At 38.5% G+C, this 20,241-nt stretch overlaps 1 protein-coding gene across 1 annotated transcript in view; it reads left to right on the forward strand.

The window, feature by feature from the left end:
- SCUBE1 (signal peptide, CUB domain and EGF like domain containing 1) overlaps positions 1–20,241 on the forward strand; it is a 356,000-nt gene that overhangs the window by 185,409 nt on the left and 150,350 nt on the right. Inside the window, exons 5-6 of the mRNA XM_014523611.2 lie at positions 1,547–1,672; positions 11,471–11,587. Of these exons, the coding sequence (XP_014379097.1) occupies positions 1,547–1,672; positions 11,471–11,587 (243 nt within the window). The remainder of the gene's footprint in view (positions 1–1,546; positions 1,673–11,470; positions 11,588–20,241) is intronic.

The following is a 20,241-nucleotide window of genomic DNA, read 5'->3' on the forward strand; positions in this document are numbered from 1 at the left end:
CGAGTCTGGCTGCAGCTCCCTGCTGCAGCCACTGGGGACTTTCCGAATCATCAAAGCTCTCTGAATCTTTCCCAAAGATTCAGAGAGCTTTGAATCTATTTGGACCTTTTAATTGGTCCCATGATTCGATTCGGATTTGGAGATTCAGCCACCGAATCAGGCCGAATCTCCTCCAAATTGAACCACCACCTGAAGCTTCACACAGCCCTAATAAATATATCCATTTGTGTATAGTAAAATATCAGGGGTGTAGGTTGTAGCCATATTGGTCTAAAGACATAGAAGAGCATGTACCAACTGCAGAGGTTTCCTCAGCCTGACAAAGGGTTTTTAAACCCAAAAGCTTACTAAGAAAATTTTTTTCCAACTATTTAAGTTGGTCTAATAAAAGGTATCGGATTCATCCAAAGAACCTTATCTGCCTAGTAAAATATCAGGCACATTAAAAGACATCCCAAAACAGTGTTTTAGATGTTAATTTTTTTTTTTTTTATAAAAATAGCCCTGGGGGTTCTGTTTTTCAGTTCAGATAACATCCATGGGTCAGATTACCTTCCTGTGTTCTCACTTGTTGGTTCACATCATGCCGCTCAATGGTCCTATATCACCACATTAGCCTGATTCCCTCGCACCCTAACTCCAACCCAGTTGAGCTATACTAGTATATCTTCCCCATGCTAGGCAAATTCTCAGCTGCCTAGATCTATCCCTTGACAGCGTGTACATTCATATAAGTATAAACACAAAAAGGTCAGATTCAGCTCCACCTATCAGACATATAAGTGGACTTAGATAGAGGTCTAAGTGCGATTCTGTTTCACCCTGATCAAGTCCATGAAAACCAGTTCATGCAAAATGTGGTCAGGTCCTCATCCCCCTAGCTGATTTTTTGTGACTCCATTTCAAAGTCAGCAGGTAGTATATTAAAAAATAAATGCATTACTTGAACAGGGTGAAATATATTTGCACTTAGCTGCTTAAATCCACTTAGATGCCTAGTGAATCTGGCCCAAAGATTTCAGTCTCTGACATAAATGTGCAGCATCTTTGTCATTGCAAAACTCTAATCCTTTTGTTTGGACTTGGAAAGACATCCTTTAACATTATGAGCTTGGAAGGGATGAGCATGATTAATTGGTTGGATATGCATTACATGCTTTTAAATAATGAAAACACACCTGGTCACAAACCTATAATTTCTAGGATCTAAACTTTCTGATACAATTTTTATTGTTATATACTTTCTTCACCTGATTATACAGTCTAAAAACTTTAAATTATATAGTCAGAGAAATAGCCACATTAATATGTTGTACCTGCATAATAGAACTCATTGGCTATATATTTCAGGGTTTATGGTACTTCTCTGGTGACTGTACTCCTCCATTTCTACAGCATTCTGCAGCCTAACAGGACACTGTCCAGATGCAAGATAAGAATTACATTGACAATAAAAATTGGATTTGTGTAATTAAATAGAGTTAATTTGCAATGGGATCTTATTTCAGTACTTTTTTCTCTCTCTCTCTCTTTCTCTTTCTTACAGAGGGTATGAACTGTATGAACAAAGATCACGGGTGTGCACATATCTGCCGGGAGACGCCCAAAGGTGGGGTTGCCTGTGAATGTAGGCCTGGCTTTGAACTTGCCAAAAACCAGAAGGACTGCAAATGTAGGTAGCTGGAGACTAAATCTCAAATGCCCACTGTATCTTGCTTTCCACTTGACTGTTTTTTTTCCAGAGATCCATTAGTTTTTGCTAGAAATAGTGATTTAGTCTTGACACTCTGAAGACATGTACTATACTTGGAGGGGTAGGCAGCAGGAGTTTAGTAGGGCATTCTCAGAAGACATGAGTCTAATATGAAACTCTCAGCCTTGAGCACTGCAGAATGAATTCTAGGGAAAGTCTGCTCCAAATACAAAATTTACAACTCAGCCCCCATTCCTGATCTGTAACAAAAGGAATAGGAAGGTGGGAGATGGGGATAGGGAGCTGAGCAGAAAGGATTCCTTTCATCTAAATGGCTTGTGGAGAGCAAACAGATTTTTAAAAACTGATGCACATATCTTAAGGCTCTGTCTCACAATATACTGAAGTAATGCTGAGGCATTAGAGCTATAAAATGCAGCTTGCTAACTTGGTATATTGAAAAGACAGGAAGATTTGCAGTAGTACTGACTGCATGCACAGAAGCTACTGTCCTTGTGAATGCTAGAAACACCATGATCGTATCATATATGGTATTGTTAAAGAATGAACTACCATATTTTAGTTTATGGAATCCACTGAAATGTAGGGTACTTGACAGCCAACACAGTTGAAAAAATAAGGCTATTTCTGTACAGTTTTAGTTGGCCCTTTACTAAGACTCTGATGCAAAGCCAAGTGAAGTCACTAGGGTGTCTATACATATATTCCAAAATGGTGGGGGAAGCGTTTTAATTAGAGACAGCATCCCACATTTCAAAATGGCAGCAGGGGCACTTTAACTAAAGCTTGTTTGATGAGTTTTAGTTAAAGTGCCTCCACCACCATTTTGAAAAGTAGGATACTGAATACATGTGAAACTGGCACACTGAAGCATTCTAATTAGAATGTTCCTGCATGCTCAATTAATTAATCAGCTGACAGAGTAATTGAGTCTGCTCCAATGCACTCTAATTAGAATGCATCAGAGCACATGTATAGGCACCCCTTAGAGTCCTTTCAATTGATTTAATTGGTCCCTGGATTAGAACCTAATATACCAGCTTGCCTTTCTAGCTAGTAGCCAAAACTAGATACCTATAAAAATTGAGGTAAAGAATTGTAAAGATAACAGCTTCCTCCATCATATATAGAAAGCAAGGATGGATGTCTGAGTAATTATTATATTGCTTTAATGTTTTATGCAATAAAAGATCTTAAAAAAACACCTTTAGTTTCTCTTTTAGAATTCTCTTTTAGGATTTTTCATGACCTTTCCCTCCGCCATCCTTTTTCTTCCTGAAACCCTATGGTTAAAGGTGCTAAGTGATATTTTTGAGGGTAAATGAAAAGGAAAAATTGGCTTTGAATATCACCAAGAAATGCCACAGGTTGTCAAACAGCTTGATTGCTCACCAGTATTTTAGGCAGGTGGATGGGAAAGCACAGAGAAACATAAACTAAAGTTCCTGGCAATTTCCATTTAAAATGATATTTTTTTAAAGTGTTCATCATTAGCTTAAATAGGTGCCACTGAGTACAGTGCAATTTCCATCAACCAAAACTTATAAGAGTAGAGAATAGCTACTTATGCTGCTTATTATTAATTAGCACAAATCTGCACATTCCTTAGGGAACAGTTTAGTCTTCCTTAGGAAGGTGGGGATAAGAGAAATAAGGCCTCTTTTAATTTCATATTACTAAATGCATCACAGTTCAATAGAATGAAAAACTTTGTTCTGTGCCCTTCAAAGTTCAAATTTATCATTTGAGTTGTACTGAACTTTTGCTGACAGATCCCTAACCAGGGGCCCTGGTTTTCCTTAGCCATGGAATTTGCTGTAGAAGTTCCACTACTGCAGAATTGTGCTCCATAATCTTATTTTTCAAATCATACTTCCTGTCCTTCCAAATGTCAGTGAGGATAAACCAAATGCACTGGTGTTCTGCTATAGCCACTCTGCAAGAATAACTCATCTAATGTGTTCATTCATCTGTGTGACGGTCCAGTTCTGAAATGTAACAATGCTTTCAGTGTTAACATTTTAAATTTTTGCACTGCTGATCATTTTAATTAAAATACCAGTTGACTAATTTCTGAACTGTACCATATAAGCACTGATTACAGTGGGATCTGGGAACCGCAAAACTGATTTTGCACTTTGCCACTTCTGGGATTGTGTCTATATTAGCTCTGACCCCAACTTAATTTAGAACTGCCTCATGTCTCAGGCTTGTAGTGGTCTCTCTATAGGACATTTACATTGTTGTGTTCCAGTTCTCCTTCTGTTGTTGACATGTCCCTAATATTAGTTCTAGTGGGAATGTCTGCCAGAGCCACTATAACCAGGGATGTGAATCCCCAACATCATAATAGAACTGACTGAGCATACTGAGTCAGACATTTGGTAGAACTCAATATTGGCCTCATTCTGCTCCTAATACATGTATGCATGTATATCAGGCAAAGCAAAAGAAAATGTTAAAAGAACATCAAGGTTGCAAAGTCAAACACTCAAATGTTAGAAAGTATCCATACTACACAGCCTATATTCATCTCCCTTGTGCATATGCATTAGGATAATCTTAATTACACAACCACATAATTATACAATCATATTTTGTTCTGCAGGCCCCCTGTTCCATTCATTGTACAGGATAAACAGCAGTCACTGAATAAGCAGTTATCCAGTGTTTTATTTTCCCTCCATCTTCAACATATGCCCTTATTAACACATTATTCAAATCTTCCTTTGAGTACAAAAATATTTTCCTGGTGGACTCTTCTATAATGTAGGTGTGTTTTGCAAACCTTACCATATTTGTCTTTCCAACACCCCATAAAATAAAGAGTTACTATTACAACCAGCTTACAGCTGGAAAATTCAGACAGAGACTAATGTCAAAAGTGTCCACTAATGCTGGATGCTGAGATAACTACGGCCTGATTTTTAGTGCCCCTTGAGATTTGGACTCTCTATATAAAGATATTTATCTCCCTCAAAACACAATTGCTATGACTTCAGTTGCAACTGTGACTGCTACTGCTCGGCCCCAGAGGCTAAGAGGCTAACGCTGAACACCAACAAAGTAAGAAACATATAATTACTGTAAAACATATTGTTTCAGAGGCTTGCCAAGAAGTAGATATGAGTTCTGTGACAGAAGCGGAATAGAATCCATTTCTCCTGGGCAGCATTCAACTGCTTTAACCACACAACCATCCTTTCTCTTCCTGTTATCCCCTCCTCATTTGCTACATACCTTCTGCAACAAAAGAGACTGTTTCTGCAGGCAACAGCTTCCTCCAGCACATAATGTGAATCTGTCCCCATAAGGTCCATTCTGTGCACTGAATGAGACAGGTATGCTGTGATTGTGTAATTAAAGATGGCTGTCACAGTAGTGTATACAAAGGAGCCCAGGTCAAAGTTGCACAGCTCACCTTAATTCTACCTGTGCCTAAATTTTGAGTAAAATTTGGCCATTTTTAATGGACTTTTGCAGAAACAGCATATTCATGATTAGCAAATGAAGTCCAAGGTCTGAAGCTTATGGTGGTGTTAAAGCTCCTCAATAAAATTTGTTTGTTTGTTTTCTAACATGGAAAAACAATGTATTTTTCTCTAACCTCACTTCTTTTAAATGGTTTGAACCTGAACCATTTTGGCTGAAACTTACCAAAAAAAAAAAAAAACAGCCTGAGGCAGACAGCCAATTTAAAAGATTTCAGTGCAAATGGTTTGTGCTTGGCAAAGTCACAAGCAAGTAAAAACCGTTTCTTATAAAGCTAAGCATTAGGCAGCCTTGACTATTGGTGTCTCTCCCTTCACCACCTATAATGACTTCCTTGAGAGGTTGCTTCAGCCAGCACAAAGTGCTTTCAAAAATCTTGCTCAGTTTGTTTATCCTATAGAATAATATATTTTTCTACTTATTCCAAGTGCCAACCCTCCCAGCTTCTGCTGAAAGTGCTGTGATGCAGTTATTCCCCATAAAGATAAAAATCTGCAGACCTTTGGAAGTATAGTGCCAGAATAGAACAAATTTAAAATAACATCAGCAAAACAAGCAATATTGTATTCAGAGGGGTTTTTTAAGTAATACCATAAGTGAATTCTTTATTATATAATATATAACATATATTTCATAGATTCATAGATGTTAGGGTCAGAAGGGACCTCAACAGATCATCGAGTCTGACCCCTGCCTAGGCAGGCAAGAGTGCTGGGGTCAGATGCCTATCCAGCCTTCTCTTAAAGACCCCCAAGATAGGGTCTTCCACCTCCCTTGGAAGCCCATTCCAAATTTTGGCCACGCTTACCATGAAGAAGTTTTTCCTGATATCTAGCCTAAATCTGCTCTCTGACAGTCTGTGACCATTGTTCCTTGTTACCCCAAGAGGCGCCCTGGTGAACAGAGCATCTCCGATCCCTTGCTGCATCCCTCTAATGAATTTGTAGGCGGCCACAAGATCATATGGATCTAAATAAAAAGCCATATATGGATTTAAATAAAAAAATGTTTTTTGTTTATCTGAAGCCACGAAGTAGTTTACAGTGTGCTGTACCAGACTTAAAGAAACACTGGAGCCATACAACAAAACATAGGTCCAGCTTCTTACAAATGATATGGTGTCTTCGCCATAATATCCATTTTAGCCACATATGAGCCAAGATAGAGATGTAATAATCATATTACTTTTAAAATTAATGGTTACTAAATACTACATTCAAAATCTGGTTAGATACTAAATACAAATCTGGATAATAAGCCACTTTGAGATGTTAAGATACTTTAAAAGTTTTAAAAGACTGAACTCCTTAAAAATGCCTTATTTTCAAAAGTTAGTCTCATGTTAAACTCCCTTATGTTATCCATATTACATATATATATTTGCATCACCATTACATTAATGCTCAATATCTTGAGAAAAATAGAAATGAGGTACAGATTGGATCATATTTGGATTTTTATCACATATGTGCACATAAACTTTAAAAGAATATTTATGAAAATTGCCAAATCAAACACTCAAAAGTTAGGTAACCACAGTTAAGGATGTCTGTGTAACCTTAATCCAGCCCCTTGTGGTATGCCTCAGGATGCAATCTTTATATAGAATCTTTATATATATTTCCTCCACAAATTTACCCTTTCTCTTCCTGCAGTTCTTTGTCACTTCCAAAGGTAAGGCAGGACACCCTAGCAAGGACACTAAAATTCAGGCGGACGCACAGAGGGAAGTATTTAGGCTGTAAAGGCAAGCTGGATTTTTTTATTTCCTGGGTGTTTCATCCTGCAACCTTAACAGTATTGTTTTAACATGGCCTTTTTCTCTGGAATATATACATATACAGATACATGTGTATGTATATATGTATGTATCTGTTTGTGTACATTAAAAATCTCTATTATATTTGATTTATATAGCAGTGTGTATCTGCCAATCCTGAATTACTCTTCCTTTACTTTCACGATGGCAATGTTACTTCTAACACTGTGCATTGTTCTTCATATTAGCTATAACAGCCAGCCCAAAAGAGCACTTAGTGTAGCTCAGGGCAGAGAAGCAAAGGTGGGCTTTTGCACTCAGCCACTTTTGTGGTCTTTGGTCCCTCCCAGCACAACTTAGAACAGCTGTATAACTCCACCAGGTGTCACTGGCTTCCAGAGTAGTCATGGCAAACAGCGATCATGACGGCTCTGCTCCTTTATATCCCAGGCACCTGCCTTGAATTGAGTGTCAGAAAGAGAGAGGGTACAGCATGAGATATGGTAACTGTGCCATTCAAGGGTCTCCTCATTAGAAGAATGTCACACTGCAGAAGCTACAGCACCAAGCTGCCGCACTGCAATGGAGGATATGTATCATTCCAGCCAGATGTTACTTAAAGCAGTGAGAGCTCAGGTATACTCTGTGCTAATGCCAAAGTTGGCATGGTTCTTTGCGCAGAAGTGATATCTTTTATTAGACCAACTGAGTAGCTGGAAAAAAATTCTCAGTTGAAAAAACTACTCAGTTGGTCTAATAAAAGATATCACATCTACTCAAAGAACCTTGTTTACCTATGTCCTTAGACCAACATGGCTACATCCAAAAACCCAGCAACTGGCAAGGTTGGCAGGTCAAAATGTTAGACTTTGCTCTTTGTGGTTTCAGTCTTGTGTCCTCTAAACTTATTATTTGGGGTACAATAGCATTTGCAGGAAATCTCTTTAAAGAGAGAGCAGATTTTGATTGTTTATGCATCTCACTTTAATACTTTGCTGTAAGAATGGAGTAGACCTGTAATCCCCCTGAATGATAAGTTTTACCATTGACATACAGATTTTGCTTCGTTAGTGCAAAAGAAAAAACCTTCACTGTTTTATTATCATAGAGCTGAAAGGAAAGATGAATCTAAATTTTATAGTTTTTGACTGGATCTCACACCCACAACATTCAGAGATGTCTGGCTGTGTACTTTCACTACAAGCTACTAAACAGTAATGGAAAAGTTAAAAAAAAATGTAATCTAGACCAGAGGCCTTAAAATGTTGTGCGTTCAGATCCAGGATTTGATTTGATTTGATTCCATCTCTCATTAAAGCTCGAGTATAATTTTCATTTGCTGTTGGTTCCTCCCTTACCACCATACCATACAGTTTTCAGCAAAAAAAAAAAAAAGATACATAAGTTGTGATTCTGATTTCATGTATTAAAGGTCAAAATGTTTGTTGGCAAACTCTAATGAGTCTTCCTTTTAAAGACTGAAATTGTTGGGTAATAAGTCTACCATCAGAATTTACATTTCACTGTATAACATAAACTGTTTTGCAGAGAAAAAGAGAAACTAAAAGCTTAGTACAGTATTCACTCTGTGAAGGCAACAGACAATTCTTCTGTCTATATTATTATATAAACTAAAGTAGCTGAGAACCTCTGCTTGAATAGTTGATTCTTATCCTACCAATAGCCCTCTGAAAGAAATTGGGAAACTGAAGCACAGGATAGCTTAAATGACTTCCAAGGTCAAACTGAAAGCTCTGGCTCCAACAGGCTGTACTTCTAAATTTGAACTCCTTCATCCTCAAATATGTGACTTTGGTTACACCAATTTACATTGGTGTAACCATAAGCAGCATTTGGCTCAAAATCCATGGCTATACACAGCATCATTGCTTGTTCCCTTTTCCCTAAACTTGATATTAATAATATTTGTTTAAAAATATTAGGGTTGGATGTTCAAAAGCGCTAAATATTGACCTAACTTTGTTCCCATTGAAGTTAGTGATAAAACTCTTGTTCACCACAATTCAAGCTCAGTTAAAGCAATGCTATGCATTGCAAAACAATTCTTTTGTCATTGTTTTTTAGATATTAGACTGTATGGCATGTGAGCACTTTGCTGTGCAGAGGAATGGGAAAATTGGCATCTAATCCTTGATGATTTATTATAAAAGGCACCACTCTAGAAGAGCCTGCAGTGCAGACACGGCCTTAGTACCATGGCCTATCCCATGATGACAACCCTAAATGCAGCTGGCTATAGAAGCAGTTTGAATTTACTGTGCAGCAGGCCCAGAAAGCAGCATGCTGGGCCAAGACTTTCTTCTCTGTTCCAATAGTTCTCAGATCATTTGCAAGAGAGTCTGTGCTGTAGCCCATGGAGCCTACTCCAATTACAACATGGCTCAGAGAGGGAGAGGCACAAACCCAGAAGACAATGAAAAGCAATTACAAATGAAAAAGGAGCAGTGAGAACAGAAACAAATGGGGACAGGCTGTGCACATAATTAATTTTTCAGTTGAAGTGAGTTTAAAATTTTGTTTCATCAAAACAAAATGAAAGAGAGTTTTGTCCTGAGGGAACATTCCATCTGTTATAAAACAGAATGCTTTATTTGGGGCACTTTTCGGAAGGGAAACAAAGGGCAAAATTCACAAAACAGCAACTCAATGATACAGCAATTCAACGATTAAACTATTCTGCCAAGACATAAGAGACTCAGGTTCCAGGTCTCAGGGAATTTGAATCCATATCACCCACCATCCAGGAGCATTCCAGAACAACAAGTCTGTATGGGTATTCTGGAGTGGCATTATTTCAGTTCCTCATGTTGATGCCATTCCACTTTAGTAAATAATTAACAATCACAGGATCAGGAACTGGAAACCAGCTGTTCTCCACATGGTTAGAGAGTCATTCTCTCTTTCTCTGAATATCATATAGATATATGATACAAAGTGGTGTAATTCGAATCCAGTGGATTAAAAGAGCTTCCACCTAGAATACCCAGTAGCTGTGTGGTTAAGATACTCACCTGGGAGATAAGAAACCCTGATTCAAATTCCTGCCCTCCATCATGGAGAATGGATTTGACCTTGCATCTCCTGCCAGTCTGGTAAGTGTCCTAACCACTCCAATCACCAAGCTATAGGGTATCCTGGGTAGATCTTGTTCAACTTAACTGGTCAAAAGAGACTGAGAGAGAGAGAGAAATGCTCTTTATCTCAAGTCCCTTCTCCAAAAAAATTCTGGTATACTTCATTTTTAGAGGCAATAGTTAAAGAGTAGTCATTGACATCAATGGGACCTGCAGAGTGCTCAGCCTGCCTTTAAATTGTTCTTTTGAAAATCTCAGCCATACCAAATCTTGAAACTTGTGTAATTGGATATTTTACAAATTCTCTAACTAACCAGGGATCAAAGTGAACAAAGATCTAACGAAGATCAGCAAGCTTCCTCTGATGAACAGGATCCAATATTTAAATCATATTTAAAACCTCAAAACCTCCTTATTGATATAAAAGAATAATAGGAGAGTCTATATTCATGCACAAAGATCCTGATTATCTCCTGAGTTGACACTTACATTATGTAGACATTTGTACATATGGGGTTGACAGCAAAATGAGTATAAAGGCTTGTCATATCAAGACTTTTTCCTCTTGCATGTATTTGCACAGCTGTAAATGTGCACACTGCATAAAAAAGAGTGGTAAATAAAAACCAATGTATGCCTATTTAATATTTGAGAAATGCCATTTCCTAAGAGTTAGAAATGAGAACCAAGATATGACATTAATTTTTTTATATTGTGTTAATTCTGTTTGGCTGGAGAAATGTAATTTTCTTTTCAGAAAAGTTAATGTTTACAAATAATTTAACAAAATACAGATATAAGTGAATGTGACATTTTCATGAGTTCCTTCCTAACTGAAGGCCAGACAAAGTGGTGGTAAGGGTTTTTCTTTAAGAGAAGAAAAGAAAAAAAGTGACTCATATTTTGGGGCAGGAGGGGAGTTTAAATATTCTTCTATTCTAGGAGGACATGGGTGTTTGAAATACTAGATTTGAAGATGTGTATGTTTTGCTCTGGCAGTCTGGTTGTCTGCTTCCTCTAATTACAGAATGAAGGCAATTAGGCAGAGGAAAATGCCGTCTATAGATTGGAAATTATATGTCTGTATTAGCAGACTTAATATCTCTGTCATCCACGAGAAATACGAAGCACATCCTTTTAGAGGGGAGAGGAAGTTAAGTGGTTGTTTGTGCTAAAATGACTAATGAAAATTGATCAAAGAAAAAGGGTCCTTGGATGAGCTGAGGACCTTAGGACCATAATGTCCAAATAAAGAACAGAGAATGCAAATACCTGCAAAAAATCTTATGCTGCTTATGTCTTGGTTTGTAACTGATCTAAATGTTTTCTAAAAATGCCCTAAAACTAATTGGTTTCATTATCATTTTATTTATATATACATATATACACATTTATTTGGGGCATAACTAGTAACCTGTAACTATGGGAATGGAGGCTGCCAACACACCTGTGATGACACAGATACTGGTCCTGTGTGTGGTTGTCATCAGAAGTATGCCCTGCACTCAGACGGTCGAACATGCATTGGTAAGTAGTGCTCAAAAGCATGCTTCATTCTATATTCCTAATAGAATGAGTGTGTGTGTCTGTGTGTGCATCTCCCAGGAGAGTAGAACTATTGTTGAGAAGAGTGTTCAATAGTTGTTTTTGACACAGCAGCAAAGGTCAGACTTTACAAAGACCACTGATGGAAGCACTTATGCATGTTTTATTTCAGTGTTTGTCAATTAACTATCCCTTTGTTATTCTCTTTTTATAAATCTTGTAACTTTTTCATATTGAAAACACAATGGATGAACTCTTTTTCTCTTTACTCATGTGAATAGTGCCCTGGAACTACTTGTATAAGTATGGTGGACAGGATTCGATCATGATTTTCTTAGCATCAGAGATAACTTTTTAGCTATAAGTTTTCTTCCCAGTTTTTAAATAGGAGTGAAAATAATAATGATTGTGAATAAGCTTCTGGTAAGAGAGTGAGTTGGAAGAAAGGTCTTACAGGAAATGAAGCACCATGGATGATGTCACGCAAATATTTCAGTATTTGTCTGCAGACCCTTCCTCATCCGACCCCCAGTTTTGTTTAACAAAAAGAAGCTTTTTGCCATCGGCACAAGTGAACTCATTTCTGCTCTCAAAATCACATTCTAAAATTACATGATTTTCATCATGGTAATGATTATGTGTGTTTCAATGGTTTATGATATATGAGAAACAAAAAAGCTTAAAATTAGACTCAAGTTCCTAATTTTCTCTTTCCTTTCTCTGTACAAAAAAATCTACTTAGCACAATGGGAAATTTTCAGTTAACTTTACTTAGCTTTGGATCAAGCACATGGGCCTTGATCCAGCCTAGGGATCTGTGCCAGCAGACTCTGCCCCTTTGCTGACATAGACTTCACTGATTTCAGATGCATCTAACCAGACAAATCATCTGATAGGAATGAGGCTGTGGTGTTCCTAACAGCAAAGCTAATCAGGATACAGTGCTTCCTGTAGATACTACCTTTTCATGGACTTACAGGATCTATCAGTACTTTTTAATTAAACATAGTGATCTCAGTGTCTTGCAGCTCTTTCATGGAAGGAGCTCTTCCTAGTGACATGAGTTGTGTACGTGAAGGACTGAGAAGCCCCGCTGTTCACATATATTCTTAGGTGGATGATTTCTATTGGCCAGCACATAGATATTCTTCAGAAGGGTGTATATACTGCCCTTTGGGGTTCTGTTTTGTTTTTTACTTTTTTTTTCCCATTTTTGTAACATAATAAATACAACACCATATTACATTCTTTAGTCCTATGATATAAGTCACATATTACTGCTTTTGTTGATTTTCTTCCCTCTGATTAGTTCTCTTTTAGAATACTTTTTTCATTTGTTTTTATTTATTTTTATATTTTTATTCCTGCTTTCTGGTGATGGTTCCTGATTGCCTGTCTTGTCTGATAACTGAAGTTCATTAATTATTTACAGAACAATAAAACACCTCAAACAAAAGCCTCTATTGCAGCCTGATCCCATCTAGAACTTGTTTAAAAACTTCTTGTTACAACTCAACCATGTAGTGTTGCCACCAATAAAACTTACCAGCCATCTCCTCCTCTTCATTTCAGTGATTCCACTGTTTGCTGTCTTCAGTGGTGTGTATGTTCTGGGCATCACTACAAGAATGCAAACTTCTGCAATGCCAAATAAATCTTTTTTGACCCTTTGTCTAACATATTTTGTCTTTGTTTGCCTGATTTATTTTTTTAAATAAAGCACCTCCTTTCCTGTATGTATCATTTGATTTACCCCACTGCTGCTTCTCCATTCTTTTCTGTAAAGGAAACTTTCATTTTTATTTCATTTACTGATCACCTCTTCCCACCTTTGTGACTGTTTCTATGTATTTCTAATGAAGCATAACTCCACTAAAGTCCTTGTTATACTGGATTGACACATGTACATATAGGATATCAGAAACTACCTGTACAAGTGACTTTGCTGACATCTTGCTTACTGCATGCTTATAAAATGACCTAATCCTATTCTTGCAACATCTCTTTTAGCATTGAATGTTTAGCTAGTAGTGTTTCATAGACAAGCAGGCAACCAGCACTGCCCAAATTGATCTTTTTGTGTTTGTTTGGTTTGTTGTATGGTTTTTTTGTTTTTGTTTCTTGTTTATTTAATTTGCATGCCTTCTGTTTGGTTTTTATACACTGTGTCTATGTGTAGAAGACTATGGCACACCCATGCCCATCCATCACCAGATTCTTTTAGCTCTGTCTGTCTATCTGTTTCTATTCTGTGACTGCCTTCTTCAGATCCTGGTGCCAGTGTCAGCCTGAATCACTTTACAGTATGTCTTAAATAGTTTGTTTAACTATTACCTTTGTATTTTAATTCCCGTCATTAACACTGGTCTGGGACACTCATGTTCATTGTCTTGTACTCTAGTCAGACACCTGCTTTATGTATGTTTTCTCATCAATTACTTCAATGTTGATCATTCCTCTTCCTTTTCCTCCTCCCCCAAAATGCCCTTTAATTTTTTTCTGGGATTTCAAATGGAATTAACTCTCTAATGGGGATTTAGTGCTTTCATGGCTTGCTTCTTGGCTTTGGCTGTGCCATGCCAAGAAACTGTCTTAGGCACTGGAAAATTGGGCTTGTGATTAACCAACTGCTCCATGTTTGTCCCTTACTTGTGTTTTAGAGAAGGATGAGGCTGCAATTGAGAGTTCTGAGTACAATGCCACGTCAGTAGCTGATGTGGACAAGCGGGTGAAACGGCGGCTACTTATGGGTAACACTTTTCTTCCACTTCCTTTGTTGTGCTCTCACTTTTGTCTGTGTGTGTGTGGGGGGTTCTTTTTTTAGTTTTTCTTCAGTTGCTTAATTTATTTCATCTATGATATGAGGTCACCATTTTTTTTTAAGTTTTCATCTTCTATCACACAACTTCATGTCTTGTTTTTAAAACTTTTTTTTCCTAACACTGCAGCTTTAATGTTCAATTTCTTCTGCATAGAAAGATACTTTTACCATTAATCTCACTTACATTTTGCAAACTACTACTTACATGAGGTTTGTGTGTGATTGTGTGTATGTGTTGCTCTAGGGTTCACACAAAATCTCATGTGTCAGACCTGCCTTTTGGTTTAAACGTAGATGACAATGTTATAGTACAATGCTCTTTTACTTGTTATATGAATTGCTGTATTTATTTAGTCAAGTTTTTTCAGTACACTTGTTTGAAATATAAATGTTATTACTGGGAATTAACTTATGTTCCTAACATTAATATGTGGTAACCACTAAAAGATTTTTCTCTAGGGATTAGCGAGCTTCAGTATGATCATCTCTCAAGCCTAAAGCATGGTTTGTTTCTCATCGTTATACATGAAATTGTGGAAGAAGAACTGATAGGATGAAGAAATACAGTGAAAAATTAAGATACTTCTTTAGCTTCTATTGCTCACCCACTGTTCAACTTCCAAATGCATTGTCTTCTTCCTAATACACATATGGCCATTACTGATTATCTTCTTGCAAGTAAGATGGAAGCTTCTATTTTTGGTGGTTATGATAAATTGTGATATGTGGATAAGCAGTCCCTTTGCTTTATTAAATGAGTTGAACAGCTGGATCTCTATCATGTTTTTAGTCATATGACAAATGCTATTGAACAGTTTGGATTCCTAAACTGTACTAGTATTTTAGAAACATCTAGTCAATTTGCCAGTTAGTTATGATGCTTTAAGCTTCAAGCAGAAGGGCTATACAAGATTGTAAGTGTTATTAGTATTCTGAAAAAAATACTAAATTGACATCCTTTGAGACTGGAGTTCTATATCCATAGGAGAGAGAAAGCATTTGAAAAGGCAGTTCCCTATCAAATATGATCCCAGTACTAATGGGTGGTCAGCCCTATCTATGAGTCTTAGCTTTGATCAGGAGAGACTACACTTAGAAGATAGTGTGTCTAGCTCCTCTGCCAATTACATGAAGACATTTCAGGTAGAATAGGGACTAGGGCTGTGTGAAGCTTCAGTAGCTGATTCAATTCAGAGGTGATTCGGCCCGATTCGGCAGCCGAATCACTGAATCTGAATTGAATTGGGAGACTCATTAAAAGGTCCTGTGGCAGGGGACTGTTGGCACCTGCCACTTTAAGGGCTGGAGCAGGCAGCAGCCAGATGCTTGGGTACGGTGGTCATTTTGAGACCCAGATTATCTATAGGGTGAAGCAGCAGTTTGCTGCTGGCAGCCATGAGAGAGACATCAGCTGGCAGAGCTGAGTCTCAGGAACAGCTTGGGGGTTTATGGGCTGGGGCTATGGAGATGGAGGAGGCTCTTAGTTCTGGGCATCACCTAAAACTGCACCCTGCCAGGGATGGGTGGCCTGGTAGGGCTCCTGGTGGTGCAGGAGCCCCCAGGAAATGCCAGCCCAGTTATCACCCTGGTAAAAGGTGGGTCAAGGTGCCTTAATAACCCTAGCTCCCACAACCAGGTGGTTAACCCCGTAGTAGGGCCCAAGAAAGCAGATGCATGTAAGAGGGTGTGGGCTAGTTGCTCAGAAGCCTGACTTGAGGCACCCTCGACTGGTCAGTGCTGAGGCCAGGACCAGAGGGGTCAAATGGACCAGGGACCCACAGTGAGGGATGCCCAGAGCTGAGAGTCTGCAGTTCCAACTGGCCTTGGAGGTGAGGCTAGGTCCTGTGTGGCCAAAGGCCTGGGGGGGAGGGGGCACACCCAAGAGGGGGAAGAGTGCAGGGAGCTAGGCAGCCTAGAATGAGGGCAGAGTAGGCCGCCTGGTTAGGAGGGATCTAATTGGGGTCCAGACCACAGTGGTGTGGAGCCCGGTGTGGAGCTGGAGATGTCAAGAATTTAGATGTCATCTTCGAGGCATGGACTGTGACCTAAGGGAGGTTCTGAGCTGCAAATAGCACCCCTGGCAGGGGTAGGAAATGGGCAGCCTCCCGCCTAATTAACACCATAATTATGTATCATCAAGGTGTGGCAGGAAAGAAAGGCGGGCAGTTAACTCAGAAACAGGTGGGCAGGTCAAGTTCTAACCAGCCCAGGGACAGCCCCCCTGATACAGGTCTGAATCAAATCAGAAACCTCTGAATCGATTCAGAGATTTGGCCATAGACTAAACAGGCAGCAGTCCTCACTACGCTGGACGCAGCTGCCTCCAGCTGGAAAGTCTGTTGTGGTGGGCAGAGGGGGGAGGGAAGGGGCATGGGGGGGCATATCAGCACCCCCCCAGTGAGGGAGGGATTGGGGCTGGGATAAGCTGCCCAGCTGGGGCAGCGGGGCGTGGGACTCGGGGAGGGGAGCTCCCACTATATATATATATATATATATATATATATATATGCACTATATATAACTCTATTGGCACATCTACACATGCATTTAAGTATGACTAAATTTAATGCACATTAAGCTAATGCGCATTAAGCAATTTTTGGCAGGTGTCTACATCTGCGGGGACTTGGCACTAAAGTTAGTGCCAGATTACATCTACACATACATTAATGCGCTTTAACTAATCGTGCCTAAATTTGATACCTGCATCTGCAAGTATCAAATTTAGGTGTGATTAGCCTAATTTCACCATTTTTAATGCACATGAAGGGCATGCACATGTAGACATGCTTCCATAATGCGCATTAAATTAGGCTAATCCATTTTAACATGTCTCGTGTAGACACACCCATAGAGTGGTACTACTCTTTCTTTGACTCTAAAGAATATGAATCCTATACATCTAAAGACTTCATCCTACTATCTGTCAACTGCTTACCTTACATTTCACTGACTCTGTTGCTCCAAACTCAGTGATATCCAGTCTTGGAAAATGAAGTCTTTTTTATATGTTCACCTCCCCCCATATCATGTGCATCTTCCAGAAAGTTTGAAGGGTTCAAGGTAAAGTTGTCTCCTTTGTGCTGCAGAACTGTAAACCCTGTCCCAGCCTAGCAGTCTTTGGCCACGATGTCCCTAATTCTGACTAGAGCTATTTAGGAATTTTCTGTTGAAAATACTGTGGAAACCTGCTAAATTGTTAATTGGAATCATCCACAGAGAGACAGTGCCATCAAAGAATAGTGAGTAGGCTAATAGCTAAGACATTCATCTAGGTAGTGGAAGACCCAAGTTCAAGACTCCTTTTCTAATGAGTTAGTTCCTGCTCACCAGGTGAATACTCTAATCACTTGGTTTTAGAATCACTCTCCAATTAAAGCTATTCTACTTTGTAAAAATAATTAAATATGCATTGACCCAAAGAACAGGACTACGTTTCCAGCCTTGTTGTTGGGGCATTCATCTAGGATGTAGAAAATTCAGGTTCAAATTTCAGAGGGACTTGAACCTGAGTATCCCACAGACCAAGGGAATGCTGTAAAAATCAAGTGACTGAATGTTGGGTGGTCACTCCCTTTGGCTTTTTACAAAAAAAAAAATCAAAAGCTCTTGGCTTTGGTCTATTGTAGAACATCTTCTTTGTTTTTCTCTCTAAATCAGAATTCTTTTTTTTTTCTTCCTCTATTCCTGACTTTCCTGTCCCTAGCAGCATGGAGGTTGACAGGGTATATTTTTAAGTGTTCAACTACTCTTCCAAGCTAGTTAATTTTCTGTTGCAATAAAGGCTTATCAACATTTCTGGTTTATTTTACGTCAGTATCACCTTTTTGAATACATACTTCAACTCCAGGATTTGTTATGCTCCTAGAGCTATTATTGAGCAGTTTAAAATAAGGCTTGAATTACTACTATCAAATGACAAATTTAAGGTCAAGGAGTACCCAATCTCAAAAGACTGAGCATCAGCTGTAATATTTCTTATTTCTTTCAATCAACAAGATACTTGTTCACATCGTTAAGGGACCAGTTGCCAAAAGTAACCTCAACTTCTGTTCTTAGCTATCTATGTAACCAAGACTCTTGAACTCTTCAGGTCAATTTTCCTTTACTACCTTATACTTCATTTCTTTCCTCATTATCATCGCTTCAGTTGATATAGTGAATTAATTGTGTGTTATTTCCTATAAACAAGTTTTCTTTTCCTCAAGCCTTGGTTGACAAGCAAGTCTCTGAACTCCTCTAGAATCCCTCCCAGTTACTAGCATCAATTCACTTTTCCATATGAAATCAGGTGACCCAGTGCCAACCTCCCCAATCATTACCTATGTTCTACATTATCTAGTAAATTTATATAAGTTCTCCCTTTAGAAAGTTTGAAATTCTTTTAAATTGTAATAAAGAAGTTCAAAAGGTTCTTTTATGCCCCTTATTCAGGTGGATTAGGATTAAATTAAATATTCACAAAACCCCTGTGATACACTTTATCATATCTTTAGCACTCCCTGGGCACATAAATGGGACTTTGTAGAATGAAACATGCAAGGCTAAAGCATTCACATTTTCACACGGTAACATAAAATGGCTACAGGAACCTCACATCACTGTCAGATTAATAATTTTCTTGCCATCCTGAAATTGCAGCAAAGTACCAACTGAAAAGCAAGGGTAAGAGAGCAAAGATTATTAGTATTTAATCATTGTTGTCCTTGTTCTACAAGTTTTCCTTCCTATATGACATTATTATGTTTCCTGTGTATGAAGTTCATTTAGTTTCTTCTTGTTCCTGTTCATTCATATAGCTATGTGTTAGTATTTTTTCTTCACCATGCTGTTCTTCTGATTGCTGCTTCCTTGTAGTTTCAGAATTTCCATGAAAATGGAATAGTTCTATCATAACTGAAAATGTGTAGTCTTTCACAATTCAGTTTGACAAAAACAGCTAGTCTGAGCAGTCTCTCCATAGTGAAGAGAAATGTGATTATGATTCTTCATAGGGCCTGGTCAATAGCTACTGATTTGTAAATTGAGGGAGGGGGATGTTAGAGAAGATCAATTCAGTGGTAATAATAGTAAGGATGGCAGAACTTCTTATTCCTAGCAAAACAGATAAATACTACCCACTGCATGCAAGTAGCAGAATCACAGATTACCAGAACTCCCTTGCCTAATATCTCTTCAGGCCATGGCATATTCTGTCTATTCTGGAGTAGCAGGATAGTAGTGATATGCAGTGTATACTGCACATGTGCAGCCATGATGATTTTCTCATTGCATTCTAACAGTTCTGCCCAAGCCAGGGATCACAGATTCTAAATTGGCATGCAGCTCATGAATCAAGCTCTTTGAGATGTACTAGCTCGTTGAGATGTACTAGGTCTTTTCCTTTCCTTTTCACCTAGGGACACCCTTGTTTTTCCTTCTTTCCTTCCCTGCCATGTATTTTTTCAGCAATCTGTAGCAATAAAATACACATGTCATACTAGGGGGGTCTCCAAGAAGCCTGAAATTCAGCTGACATAAGAAGCAATGGTCCTAAGTGAAAGCCCTGTCTCTCTGTCCCATTCTGCATGTCTCCCCCTATCTAAATACAAATACATTTTGGATGTCAGGAAATACTTATTTCGGGGGGTGGGAGGGAGGTTCCACCTAATTTTAAGTCAAGTTCTTATGTCAGCTGAATTTCAGGCTTCTTGGAGACCACCCCTAGTATGACATGTGTATATTATTGCTACAGTTTGAATGTTTGACACCCAGCTTAAGTAGTCTTTGTTAGCTAAATGTGGTCAGAGTACTGACCTATATGCATTGTGATTTG

This window comes from Alligator sinensis, unplaced genomic scaffold, assembly GCF_000455745.1.
Source record: "Alligator sinensis unplaced genomic scaffold, ASM45574v1 scaffold292_1, whole genome shotgun sequence".
Lineage (NCBI taxonomy): Eukaryota > Metazoa > Chordata > Crocodylia > Alligatoridae > Alligator > Alligator sinensis.